General features: G+C 36.9%; 2 protein-coding genes across 2 annotated transcripts in view; one reads left to right on the forward strand and one right to left on the reverse strand.

The window, feature by feature from the left end:
- The window catches only part of LOC126871186 (protein shuttle craft), a 223,773-nt gene that overhangs the window by 151,145 nt on the left and 58,023 nt on the right, over positions 1-14,605 (forward strand). The window lies entirely within an intron of this gene.
- LOC126871223 (lachesin-like) overlaps positions 1-14,605 on the reverse strand; it is a 257,466-nt gene that overhangs the window by 43,637 nt on the left and 199,224 nt on the right. The window contains exon 3 of the mRNA XM_050629806.1: positions 10,091-10,298. Within this exon, the coding sequence (XP_050485763.1) occupies positions 10,091-10,298 (208 nt within the window). The remainder of the gene's footprint in view (positions 1-10,090; positions 10,299-14,605) is intronic.

Raw genomic sequence — 14,605 nt, forward strand, 5'->3', positions numbered from 1 at the left:
ACAAATTTTACTGATAAACCGGTGAGAGTCACAAGGTGAGTGGAGGTGAGCGGAGAACAAGGCACCCGGTTCGAAACTCAAAGCCAAGTTTCTTTAACGATGAAACCAATGAAAGCACTACCTGCTAGCATTATAATCTGTTCGTGAGCGCAGTCGAGCAGCAATACATCGTTGAATCTTTGCGCGTCTACACGCGCGTTTATACACGCACAGTACAGCGAATTATTTAGATGGTGAAAAGCGCTGGAAGAAGTAGTTTGTTTCTCCGTTGGCATAATACGTTATGGCAAATAACACGTTATTATCAGAACCTACGATCGAATCGTTCCGTCATAAACGAAGATTCCAAGAGAAAAACACGAACGAGAAAATACTTTTCTCCATTTTCTTCATTTCAATGTCACCTTACGATTAAACAAGACAATTTCAATATGGCATATAGATTGGAAGAGAAAACAACCTATTAGGTTCAAAGATGTTTAAAACCAATTGATACATTGACGAGGCATTAAAGTGATATGGAAGCCAAATGTATAATAATCGAGCGATATTTTAATATCTTGGATATTCTAATATTACGATGTAACATATTTTAAAAGTCTCGAAGGGAATAAAAGAAGCACGTGTTTATCTCGAAAATCATATATAAAGACAATTTTGTAATATCAATGTTAAAGCTACTTCGCTGTAATAAGTAGAAAATGCGACTTGCCATGTTTTTCCTCTGTAGAGCATAATCGTATATGGTAATATCGTAAATGAAAGCAAAAATAAAAATATGAGCCGCCCGAAGGGCAAAATGATCATCTCCGTTTGACGAACGTTTTTTAAATCTTGGCATCGATAAAGTCCAGCGGTAATTTTAGCATCGGTAAAATCCATCAACGTATAAACGTGTCATAAAATTTTAGCGTTCTTATAATAGTTTATCGACTCTCTACAACTTTGATTTCTATAACTTCTCGTTCAAATGATACGAGTTTAACTTTCATTGTCTACCATGCTATGTGTTGAAAGAGAATCAGTGGCAGACTATACCCTGCACATTTACCCTGACATTCGTCAGTCTGTGTTTTCGTTACTTAGTTATTTATCGTTAATTTTACGCGATTCTACTCGATTTTACGGTTACGTGTTTTTCCTTTTGTATCGTTAAAAGTATATCTTACCAAGCAATTTTCATATAAAACACAAGCAATAATTAAATATTTGAACGATCGAAAATTGAAGTAAATCTTATTCGACTATCAGAAAAGTACAAATAGACACGATAATTTCCCTCGAAAACAGCTATAATATATATAAAATATAAAACTTTATGAGTATCGATAATTGCGTGAAATTGATTACAACGTGTTCGCATCTAGTATAATATTTACATAACGACTTGATCGATTTACGGGTTACTATACTTATACCGTGAAAGTTGCGGTTGGAAAATTACCGCTTGGAAAGCAACCAACTCGCATATACCATACGCGATATACGTATGTAGGTGTTAACAACGCATTAAATGAGTTAGGAACATTTATCGGTACCTGTCAAATTATATCGCGACTAGTTACAACAATTATTGATTGCGCGAACATTATCCGAATAGAAGAATTTCAAGTATAATTTAAATGTCTTCGAGTCAGATTTGTTTAAGTTAGACATTTCAGACTTTTACACGAAGTATCCCTAGCTTTAATTAAAAATATCTCACGAGTTGTCCATTTTTTATAACATTTTACCTCAACATCTTTCGACGTGGAACGTTCCGAAGAATCCACATATGTAAAAAAATATATATCGTTTCGTTAAAAAGAACAAAGTTCGCCTTCGTATGTCGTCTATTCCTCTGATAAAAAAGCTAATCACGTCAAATTATGTTCTCCCTCGGAACGATCCAAATTTTATTCGAAATACATCTCGTTAAATCATTGTTTGCGCGATAACCAAAGTGGCTGCAATTACGTGACCCACCCTGTATACGATGTATACGATGGGTTCGTTCGTAGTTGCATCTGATTATTGTCAACAGCACAATAGCAATGTCGTCTTTGGTCTCGTTTTGATCAGGAAAATCGCATCGATGCGTTATTGGAATCTTTGTTCACGGAAGATTTCAAATAAAGAAGTTTCGTCGTTGCATTAATGTCGTTGTCTCGCCGATACGAAAGCGAGAGCGAAAGCGAAAGCGGAAGCGGACCCCACTGTGGGGTTACTGGGTAACTGGAAATACTTTTGAAAGAAATTTCTTTGACGAGTATGCGATGATTATTACTACGATCATCGAACGATATTATACATACTTGTACGAAAGAATATGAAAACTTAGATTTCGAAAATTCAGAACGATGATTAAATTCTCGATAATTTACGGTTCGGTGCGCGTTTACGTGCACGCTACTGTTCTTTCTGACCAACTAAACAAGAAACTTGATAATTTATTAGAACGTTTCGATTATTAGCACTGTTATTTGAAAAATGAAAACGAATAGAGCGAAGACGGTTGAATAAAACATTAGAAAAATGATTTCACGAAATTGTAGTTTGTCACGATGAGGTAAAATTAAATAAACTGCAATAGCGGAGATGTTAGAGAGCCGCGTTGACTCGGTCGACTGGGGTTCGGATTCGTGGCCAAAGGGCTCACGGCACGGTTCAAGTTCCGGTTGATCATCGGCCGGCATTTCTGCAACTCGATTTATTCGCAATTACGTTGTGCTTATTTCAGCGTGGTTCTGGTGGTTCGGAACCCATCTAAAGCTGTAGCTCCCACATGTTTAACCATTTACAAACTCGTCTTTACTCGCTCCGCGTGTGAACGTTTATATTCATACTGGCATACTTAAAGAGACTAAAACCTCCGGCAAAAATGAAAGTATGGACGTACAAGTTGCAAAAAGTAGTCACAAATAATCCTGACAGTCGATGCGACTTTAGATGATATAAAAGAAACTAAGATATTCGCGATACCGACGATGACGTCTTTGTCAATTTATATTCTATACGGTTAATGAATTGAATATCAATAAATTCCACCAGTGACGAATCGGTGGTACTTTACGATCGCTCGATCAACCAGAAGAGAAAGTAAAATTTTGTTCCGTGTTGTATGACACGTAGTTGACTCGAACCAAACGTTGTTGGAACAAACAAGTAATAATTATTTATCGCCATTCGAATTACAATTATATTATTTGCTTTTGATGCTACGCACAATTACCCATCGACGATGAGAAGGCGATGTTTAATTCTCCCTGTTCCTTACAAACCAAACTAAACCTACGCGAATCGTGCAAGATCGAGCTGCGAAACTAACATCGAATCAGAAAACAGCCAAAGGGAGTCTCGTCAAAAAGTTCGATCTCGCATTCGACGATTACGCCAGTCCCGTTACGTAGACGATTTATTAAGCTGCCGTACAATACAAATCGTACAGTTTCACGAAAAGCAGTTTAAGCGATGTACACGACATGACGTGGACGATTTCACGAGGAAGATAAAGTTCTTATAAGTAGTTGGTCCGTCGTAGCCAGCACGCAGACGATTTCGTAGCTCGAATATGGCTCGCATTTCCGAAGGGGGAACCGACTAAAAGGAGGAGAGAAAGAAAGAGAAAGAGAGAGAGAGAGAGAGAGAGAGAGAGTGAGAGAAAGAGAGAGAGAGAGAGAGAGAGAGAGAGAGAGAGAGAAAGAGCAGAAGACTCGTAGAATTATATTGCCGTAGATAGGATGCAAGAGACCGCCGCATCTCGAGAATACCAATTTGATTTCGCTAGAAACGCCGGAAACGCAGCCGGAAGCTCGTAAAGTATACAAGCAACGTGGTCAACGAACCTTACGTCTTGCCGCTGCAGACTACCGGAAGTACTGTCCGTTACGAAAGGGTCGAGCCGGAGGCGAAGGTACTTAAGGAACGAACGATGACGCATCCCGAGTCCTTTTTCAGCCACTGATGTGGTCGTAAGAAGGATCATGCACGTTGCTCGACTTTTTGTCCCGACTCGAGCATTTTACTAGAATTCGCTAATGAATGCTGACCTTATTACCAACTTATACAAGGTTCCCTTTGTCTACCAAGTAATAGTTTGGTCGATTTTGGAATTCAGCAACTTTTGTGCTCGTTGGTTCGATTAGTTGTAATTTGAGAGTAATTAATACAGAGTTAGTTTAGTTCCGAACTTACAAGTTTGATTATTATTGGCAAATGTTACAACATCGAATTGCTTGCGCGAGAGCCTTTCAGAAGTCAGATTATAAATTAACTTTACTTTTTGTTAATTTCGTTACACGAAAAAAAGCCAATCGACGCTTATAATAGTACGAGGTGTCGAGAAACAAACGACTCGATTCCGCAAGTCCATTTATTGCACAGAAATGACACAAACAATAGCAAATTTTAAGGTATACGTTTGAACGAATAGAATCGTTCAAAATGGTCCCTGAACGGCTCATATTATAGCGATATAATGGATTTTGTAATACATAGGCTTTCGAGAATAGAAACTTTGTTTCAGAATAAATATATCTTCGTAATTGCGTAACTACTAATTTAGTGAATTTTTCATCGGCATATGTTTGAAACGAAATTGATATAAGAACGAATAGCTCGTCGAGTTCTTTACGTTAAACGGAAAATAAGCGTGCATGTATATTTCTGTTCGGCAACCAACCTCGGCCCCTGTTCCTCGAGAAACACGTACAACCGCAATTTCTCTCGAGCTTCGTTAACAAACGTTGAGTCGTAGTATTTGTCGAGGAGCAAATCACTCGAAATTTTTCATTTCCGTAACATTCGTATTTTTGGCTCGTAAGATGCGTGGCAAATAAATATCCTGAATTGAGTTTACCTAATCGAATCGCATCCGCCCTGGTTATGCGATCGTTCGTAAGTCTAAAAACAAATATCAAGTAATTTGGTTAAATTTCTCTCGCGTCTCGTCGTTCGTTTAAAGATAAAAATAAGAACGTTGGCGGCAAATGTTTGACCAAAAATCGTGTTACGCGTGTACGGGTCGTTAACTTTATTCGCTTTAAATATCTTGCTCTCTAGCCATAACAAAATCATTAGCGTTGCATCGTAGCCCCCTTTATGGGATAGAATTCTGCAAAATGAAAACAACCATTTAGTCAAACAATGTTTAAACGTTGATACGTCCAAGATCCTCGCTACCTATCGAGTCGTCTATTAATCCGACGGTGTTATACCCTGAGCTTCGTAAACGATAAACGTCAAATGTTCTCTCTATGTTCAGCTATAACGTTATGACATCATTCGTTACATACGGTGTACCTTAAGAACGGAAATTTCTATCTGTATAAATAACGCCGAAACGGCGCGAGCGGAGAATTTAGACGAATGATCCGAAGGAGCCATGCAAACCGGAACTTTTCGTCGCCTCCATTTTCCACCGAGAGTTCGATTTAAATGCTTCCTGAGTATACTTAAAACCACATTCGTAACGTTTCGCTGAAACTCGTTACACGGGATAGACAGAAGTAAGTCATTTACATTAGTGAAACAGAAAATCGGTTTCCACTTTAACGGGATTGATTTGCAGTTTGATGTTGGTCGAGCATTTTTAAATCGTTTCGTTTAACGCTACGAATTTAGATGTTTGCACGTTTCAAATACAAGAATTTGGTATATTCAATTTTTCCAGTCGGATTACATCTTAATTTATGTGCTTCGATGATCGATCTCCGTGTTTTTCTATTTATATGAACGTCTGTTTTCACATTCGGTTAGTAGTTACTTGGAAAGATTGAAATTCGAGAAACTATAGCGTTCTCTTTATAATAAATATATGTATACAATTGCAATTGTCATTCGCAAAGTACTTTATATTTTCATTGAACAACGAAGTATCTATGCTCTACTACCTCCGTTCTTTTTTTTTCTTTTCTTTGGTATTTCGAACATCGCATAATGTATACCAGATATGTAAATATGAGACCGGAATTTGTGTATAAAAAATACACGTTTATTGTATGAAAAATGATTAAAAATATTTTACTCGAAGTATTGCCCATCGCTAGCTATACATTTTTCCCACCTGTCTGGCAATTGGTGGATGCCACGCCAAAAAAACTGTCGCTCTTTTGAGGCAAACCAGTCATCGAGCCATTTTCGTATATTTTCGTAAGAAGCGAAGTGCTGGTCAGAAAGTGCGTGTCCCATCGATGCAAATAAATAGTAATCGGACGGAGCCAAGTCTGGTGAGTAAGCCGCGTGCGAAAGTATTTCCCAACTGAACGCTTCGATCGTTTCCTTGACCGGTTTTGCTGTATGCGATGGTGCATTCTGGTCGTTTTTCACGCAAAGCTTGATTCAAATCGATCATTTATCGTCGGTAGCGCTCGGTATTAACGGTTTCGCCAGGTTTTAACAGCTCATAATAGATCACACCCTTTTGATCCCACCAAACACAGAGCATTGTCTTACGTCCATAGCGATTTGGTCTTGTAGTCGATGTCGGTGGTTCGCCTGGAGCTACCCATGATCTTTTACGCTTAGGATTCTCAAAATATATCCTTCGATATAGATCGCGACGTTGCGTCGCGTCCCGTGGTTTGTGTTTTAGAAACGCAGCCGCGCACGAGCGTCATGGCACCATTTAGCGTTGCGTGAAATGGTCGACTAAAATTGTGTCTTACGTTTCTTTCTTACCTACGTTAACATAATAATACAAACGCGATTAAACGTAATCGATTTCTATCGAAATTATTACATTTTTATGACCAATTTCAACGGAAGAATCAACGGAAACTTAAAAATGAAAAAACTCACGACTCAATTAGGAATGGGAGGAAGTTAGCCGGTCGAAGTGAACAAAGTATCGATTATGATTCGATAATTCTTTACGATCTGCCAATAGTAAGAATGGTACGTGTTTATGCCAGCAGAATTAACTGAATCGCGTTTAATTAAGGTACGTCTCCGAACAACCTCGATAACTCGATGACTCGACGGAAAATGTTTTCAAATTCCAATTATTGGATCTCGTTGAAGTTCTGTTTACGAGCACACGCTTAACATTATGTACTCGAATTCGTGTATAATCTGCGACTTCATAGACATATCCAACCCTCGTGATTGTAATTTCCCGTAAATGCTCTTAAACCACTTAATTTCTGGCTTTTCACTTTTCGAATAGCAGTTGTAACATAGAAACGTTATTGTATTATTTTAGACAGTTTGTTCTCTATTGCGGTAACTAGCGTCTATGTTATTTAAGTTGCTTTCGAACGAATTAAACTTTGAACGAATTCTCGAAGAGAGAAGATATAAAATTTCAGAATTTTCTGCATAATTTTTTAATTCTACGCGAATGAGAGGTCGTAATCGAAATACTCGAATCGATGGTAAAACGAAAACAATCGAAACGATCTCTCGGTAGATGGTTAAAAATAGTCAGATAGAAATTGCGCGCCTAAATATATTTTCTCGAGAAGACCAATTAATCGAACGTAGCAAAGCTTTTACGATTAGTAATGATAGCGAATTGCGATAGAATATATATAATTTAGCCACAGTGACCAATATACATAGTTACCGTGAAGATTTAGACCACTTAAAAGCACGATTAGAGAGCTGCGAACAATTTGTGGAAGATTAGTGAACTAACTTTTTAACTTACGTATCGTCGCAGTACATGTAAAACGCGTTTGTTAATTTATACGCCGAACGACTTTTCAACGATAACTATTTCTTCTTCTATCGTGTCACGAACACAGAATTCGAATAAATTCGTATTCTAAATAAAAAGAAATCATCTTGTACAGATCGGTGTGATAAATCTCGCTAATTATATATTGCATTATTACGAAACATCTTCTTCAAACCGTTAAGTACCACGCTTTACAAGTACTTTAAGTACACTTATATAATGAGCGATTAAAAGGAAAGTTTCATTTATAATTCGACAAACTTTGATCCTGATGGTTAAAAAAGATACACATACATATATGTATAGGAACACGATGAAACTATTTATTAGATGACAGGTATCTGTGGATTTACGAAATATTGAAACGTGCAAAAATGTCCACGATACGCACAATGTACAAAAACATAGGCAGAAAATATGCAAAATAGAGCGCTCGTATTACCGATATTTGGAAAACGAGTCCAAAATTTAAATCTAATTTAATTCTTAGCCGTATTCGGCGTTGCCTAATTCTTCCTTCCACAAACGCATTCATCTTACGATATTGGAGCGCGCTGTTCGTACTTTTACGATACTTTTACAGTACAGAAGAGTCATTATATTTATAATAACATGCATATCGTAACCCACATATACGACGCGAACAAAAAAGGTAAAGAGAGCGCAGCATGGAGCACGTTTACGACTGCGACTATAAAATAAGTTTTCATACTATGCAACGTTCTTCTGTATAAATTATCTATGTAAACCGTTCGCGTGGCCGGTTTTTCCATGTGAAGTTTGAAAACTTTTTAGCTAATCGAATTGGTCGTTTTGGAAAGAGCATCGTGTGCGTTTATAGGATAAAAATGAAAGAGTCGGGGCAAGGGTGCCGATACGAGGGCCGAGGGAATTAAAAGAACGAAACGTACGGAGGAAGAAGGGAGAGCGCACGTATTGGCGAAAGGGCGTATACGAGGTTTCATTTCCGAGAAGGGCTGTAAAGATTGCTCGCGTGCAACCTTTTATATTATAGAGAGTTACATATTTCTCGCAAACTCGCCACTATATCGCTCCATAATAATAAGGCTAATGCCTTGCAAATTAAGTAGAGAAACGAAAGGTCTTTTACGTGGCTTTACGTCCGTTTAAACCGCCGAAGCCCGATGTTTGTCGACGATGCACGATTAGTGCGATACGGCATCAAGGCGATGCTCGTTTAATTTTAGCCACACGGGATTCGTACATTACGATATACATAGGTACGTAGATATATCCAATATGTGTAGAATTTGTAAATTTTATTGGATTCGTAAACGCGCAACGTTCTTCAGCTTCTCTAGCGTTAAATTAAATTTACCAGATATAGAGCTTCTAAGTTACAATCGTTAAACAGTGGTTTCGAATTTTATCGTATAATTTAAACGTTTAACGTGGAACTATTTTGTCGTGTCCAAATTGAATTTTCAATATGTTAAGAAATAGGTGAAAAAGTGGTGTTCAGCAACGGGTTAAAAGATCGTTTACTAAAAAAGATTATAATAAAACGTTCGAACGTCATTCGACTAGTCAATTACGTATGAATATGTATTAATGAAGCGTAACTGATTCATCGTACACGAGCGACAAATCACTCCTGTAAAGAGATGGGAATAGGGTTTGCTCTACAGAACGAGATTCTCACGGCTTGTCAGACTTGATTAAGATATTGCGAATTACATCCGTATATCGCTGTGTAACGTTCGCGTGACATAATCGTTGTAATAGCTGTTCCGGATACGACTGATAAGTGCGTGATACACTCTCCTTTCGATAGAAATTCATACGCGTGTAGAAGACGATCGACGAGAACGAATAGACGATCGTTCATTTTCCCGCTAAATCTCAACTTGCTGTATATCAAGCGTACCAGCTACCTTGAATCATTACGTATAATATTAGTTATTTGTTTTGTCACTCTGTGATACAATCGATTCTATACACTACGGTTTGGTTTTTCTATGAAAAAAAGTCACTGTTGAGAATTTTATTCTTTCATTTTAACCTTTCACTGCTTGCAATTTCACTCTCGGATTTCACTGTTTTACTTTAAAAATATTACGCTTTTTGATATAAAAAAAAATAAATAAATAAATAAAAGCGATACAAGTACGAGTAAATTTTTGAAACAAAGTTCGCTGTGTGATAAATATTTCTCGGATAAAGATTTATTTGGGTATAATATTGTTTTGTATTTTTTACGTAGTAATGATAGCGAATAAATCGATAACGGAAATGAAAGCAATTTGTCACGATGAAATTGATCTAGCGTCGTGTCACTCGTACAAATTGTCATAATACGATATCACGGTGAGAAAAGAATTATTAGCGAAAACCAGAGAAAGAAATATACTCTTCGTGTTTTAATAGAAATTGATAAAAGTGGAAAAAATTAAAGGATCGTGTGTTACTTACCGACCACTTGCAGGTAACCAGTTTGACTTTTCATTGGATCCGTATTAATCTGACACATGTACCATCCCCTGTCAGATTCTTTTACCTCTCGTATGTGGAGAAACCACGTGCGATGATCGCTGTGAGAAACGGCTATTCGATGGTTTTTCGTGATAACGTGACTAGCTATCGTTAATATCGTTTGGGTATCTACCCGCAACCATGCTACCTGTAACAAATTGAAAGTTTTCGCTACAGTATCCAACAGGATAATCGTATTTCTAATTTTCAATTTAACATCGCAAACAAGCTGTATAACAGATGTGTTCTACGCCATATTACCCAACTTTGTTCGCAATAAAAATATAGATACGCAGGTATATAGTTCTTTAACCACACAATGCTACGAAAATGTTGAAACGCTTGTGACGTAAAAAGGTATTTCGGATATTTGCGCGTCCATGCGAAATTTCAAGTAACAACGATGCACGAAAATATAACACGAAAAACAATAAATATAACTATCTAATTTTGTGAAATGCCACGCGATACGATAAATGTAACCAGGTATTTAATTCCGATCTCCAACAAAAATTGATAAATTAAACGAGACATTTCAATTAAATTTTGACATTTTTACGTAATTACTTTTCGCTAAACTGCGAATGTTTGTAATTGATGGAGTATTTAATTGCACAAAAGTGTACGCGCAAAATGTACAGAATTTCGATAACAAAGTTCGAGATTCTCGATTATATAATAATGTTTCGAGAGCGAAATAAATCTCTATTTAGGTTCCGTTTCTCTAGGTGTATTTAGAAAAAATATAAATTTAGATAAACATCGATACGATACATTAAAAATTCCATTGTATTTTTTACCAACACCGTTATATCTATAAACTATAGATCCATAGATAACGTCACAGTTACTTCAAAATTATAGGTAAATATTTCTACACCTGCACTCTAATCTAATCTAATAATCGAATCTAATACGTCGAGAATCCTATGTTATATCTTTTCCGTCGCTAATATATCGATTTCATTAGCGGTAATTTGAGAAGAACGTGATTCTAGAACGTGTCCCTGGATACGTTTTCGGTCGAAGGAGCTTCCGGTAGACTCGCGGTCTAGTCAGGCGAAAAAAATTGCAGCACCAAAGAAAAGTAAATATTCTGCTTGTTGGCTGCACTTTGGCGCTGGTCGGCAAAGAAACGGCGAAAAAGAAGAGAGGGGCGGGGAATGGGAACGCTAAAAAGGCTACGCGCGAGCGCATGCAGCTGCAAAAGCGTAACCGTTGGCTCGCAGTAAATCAACCTGTTAAGAAAATGTGATCTGTTTGTAAAAAAGCGCAAGATACGGGAAGACCATTCACAACGGGGACCGACACCCCGTTGAAGTTATATTCCGGCTGCGAAGGGTTGAATCGTCCGTACGCGTACCTGTATTTTCGATTCACCCCTTTGTGCTACGATTACCAACATGCGATCACGCTTATTTCCACGCTTATGTGCACACGAGCTTTACTATTGGCTCGGGCAATATTTTCGTTTACGGCGCGTTCATTCGCCTTCAAAGGCGAAGGATAATGGAATTGCTGTTTCGTCGGGTAAACATTTATCCGGCGGGATATCTCTTGGTCCTGTAATTTTTACAGCGACGTGCCTCTGACTTTGCCTATGGCACGCAACTGCCACGCTTGCCAACTCTTTCTGTTTTCCTCCGGAAATATCGCGGCTTTCTTACCTCCGGAGTAATGTTTGTTCGCGAATGAGCCGTTTCTATGGTAATTTTGCGAATATCAAATAGTCACAATTTTTTAGAAGCGGCTTAGTAACCAGTACTGTATATTCCGTGTCACGCGAGTACTTACAATCATTTAAGTATAATTTTTACAAATCCTGTTAAGTAAATATAATTATCGTTGATCGACAGATAAACAAAGAAACGAAATAAACGATAACGTCGCACGTAAACTATTTTTTGGCTAAAACTTCGCACTACACGTTTATTCGGAATTTTACATATCGTTTCGATATATTTTGTAGCAAATGCCTATGAAAATACGTAGAATATAAAGAAAGACGTTAAACGGTAATCTGCAGCGTATATGTTCCTTGCCTTGCATTTGTAAGGTTTACAACGATCGAAATTAGAATACTTTTTAAATGAATTACCTTCAGACTCAAATACGTAATACGCACGAGCGGAAAGTTGGCTAACGAAACAGTCAACGAGAGACGTACCGTATTTGTTCCTGTTCCGTGATCTATAGATTCAGACGATCGGCGGACGATTCTGTTATACATACTATAAACCAAATAGATCCGAATTTAGAAAATTTTCGAACCTCAAGTACTCGCTTTAATACTTTTTTTTATGAAAAAAAAAAAAAAAGAAACGCATCGATCGATATTAGTATACAAACATTAGTATATAAACATAGATCGTTTTTAAATTAAGCTGCATGTATATCTCTTCGCGTACATCTCGTACACAGCTTAATTTAAAGAAAGAAGAAAAATAGAGGTCACCTTTAAACGTTTCCACTGCCATAGCAACCGCATAATACCATGATACCGTACGATGCACTACTCGAAACCGCTCAATTTTGCCTCATAAAATTTTCCACCATCTATCATTTTGAAGCTATGGTTTGGCCCAGTTGTGAGAAACGCTGTATATTCGACTGCATCGAAAGGGAATTATTTATTTTAAATTTCTGCTGAATAATGGAATGCTGAATTCATTATCTGGACAATTATTGCTCTTAGTCGGACATTAATTGCAGCAATTGAATGGAACATCCGTAAATGGTCAATAAAGAAAGGTATCGTTCTTCGATAAAACAGTATTAGCCCTCGTGTATCGACAAAGAGTCTGCAGACACTATTGGTCTTTAACTGAAACGTTCTGTTCCATCTGTTTCATTCAGTGGACACAGTATCGTTCAATTATCATTTCTGCTAGTACTTAACAAAATCGTTCAACACGATCATTGTTAGTCGAACGTTCTCATCGTTTATTGTACGTTAATTGCTAAATAATTTTCATGCGAAATTAATTTTTATCCTGTGAATTATTACAAAAAGCAATAAAAAATTTTGCGATCCATTTAATAAATTTTCCATTTATTAGGATTTAGCGAATAAATATCTTGACTTTAAAAAATTTTTAATTATATGGATATATGAAACAGGTTACGCTTATTGATAACATTTATCCTGAAACGACATCTAATTACACAACGAATTAATAAAAAGTGGGTGATATTCATGTTGGAACGCAAGTAACTTTATTAAAAAGAATCGATAGTTTCAAGTTAGCTTCGAATAAATCGCTGATAACGTCTAATAATAATAAGATTTTTAATAAATGAAACATTTCATTTTAGCATTGAATAAATGTGCGAGATTCGCAACGGTAATCTTAAACGTGACGAATGATACTAAACGTTCAAAGAGACTATTTCGTGTCGAATATTGCGCGAATACTTTATCCCGAATATCTTTAAATACGCGTTGAAAGTTTCATCGATCGAACGAAGCAAACAAGCCGAACAAAGCAAACCGATTTTAATTTTTCATTTCATTTGTTTATATCCGTCGAAGAGCAAATTTTATTTCTATAACCGAAGTTTATATAATAGCTCGCTAATTCTTCGTGCCGACTAGAATTTCTCGTTCGTATAATAGGAGTTTGCGTTCAGATAAGTAGATTCAATTGGCAAAAGCGCAGTTAATCAAGCATTAATTAGAATTTCCTAATAAATAGAGATTAGATAAATGAAATTCTATCGTATCTCTGATGCTTTTGCTCGGTATGTTCGTTTATTATGATTCTACGTGAAGTACTTGAAATATTCATTTACGAAATTATCGTTTAAGAATTACTTTTTATTAAACCTATTGGAAATAAAACCTATTTAAAACCTTAAAAAATTGTTACGTATCTTCAAAGATAAACCGAATATAAGGATCACCGAACGATGCAAATCGTTTCTTACGCAAACGTTAATGCCAATTTTTTCTTAAAAGCGTTACATATATATGCCAGCCTCTCTACTGTATCTTAAATAATACATCTCCAGCCGTTGTGTCGACATTTTGTGCTTCTACATGAAATATTTAACGCTTCGATACAGGGCTCCTATTTCGTTCGAATTGTACATTTACTTGATAACGCTTGTAATAAAACGTGTCATTCGCTTAATTCGTTTCTTGACTCGTCGATGTAAAATTGAAATATCGATGTATTCGAAGTGTCGTTTCATTTTGAGAGTGAATTTGTCGTTGATTCGCTATTCGTAAAACCTGTCATTCTCGATATATACGTAAAATTTTTATAGTAACAAGCATTAAAGGTTCAAGATATCCGATAGTTGTCGCGCATATGGCGAAAATCTGTTTTGCGCGATAGCATAACTGGACGAAGAGCTATTAAACTAGCGAAACAAACATTCGGTTTCTCGTCGCTCGACTTCAACAGTGTGTGCGTTATTTGCAGGGGCGAAGCCCGCGTCGGAAAGAGGCTG

This window comes from Bombus huntii, chromosome 11 (assembly GCF_024542735.1).
Source record: "Bombus huntii isolate Logan2020A chromosome 11, iyBomHunt1.1, whole genome shotgun sequence".
Lineage (NCBI taxonomy): Eukaryota > Metazoa > Arthropoda > Insecta > Hymenoptera > Apidae > Bombus > Bombus huntii.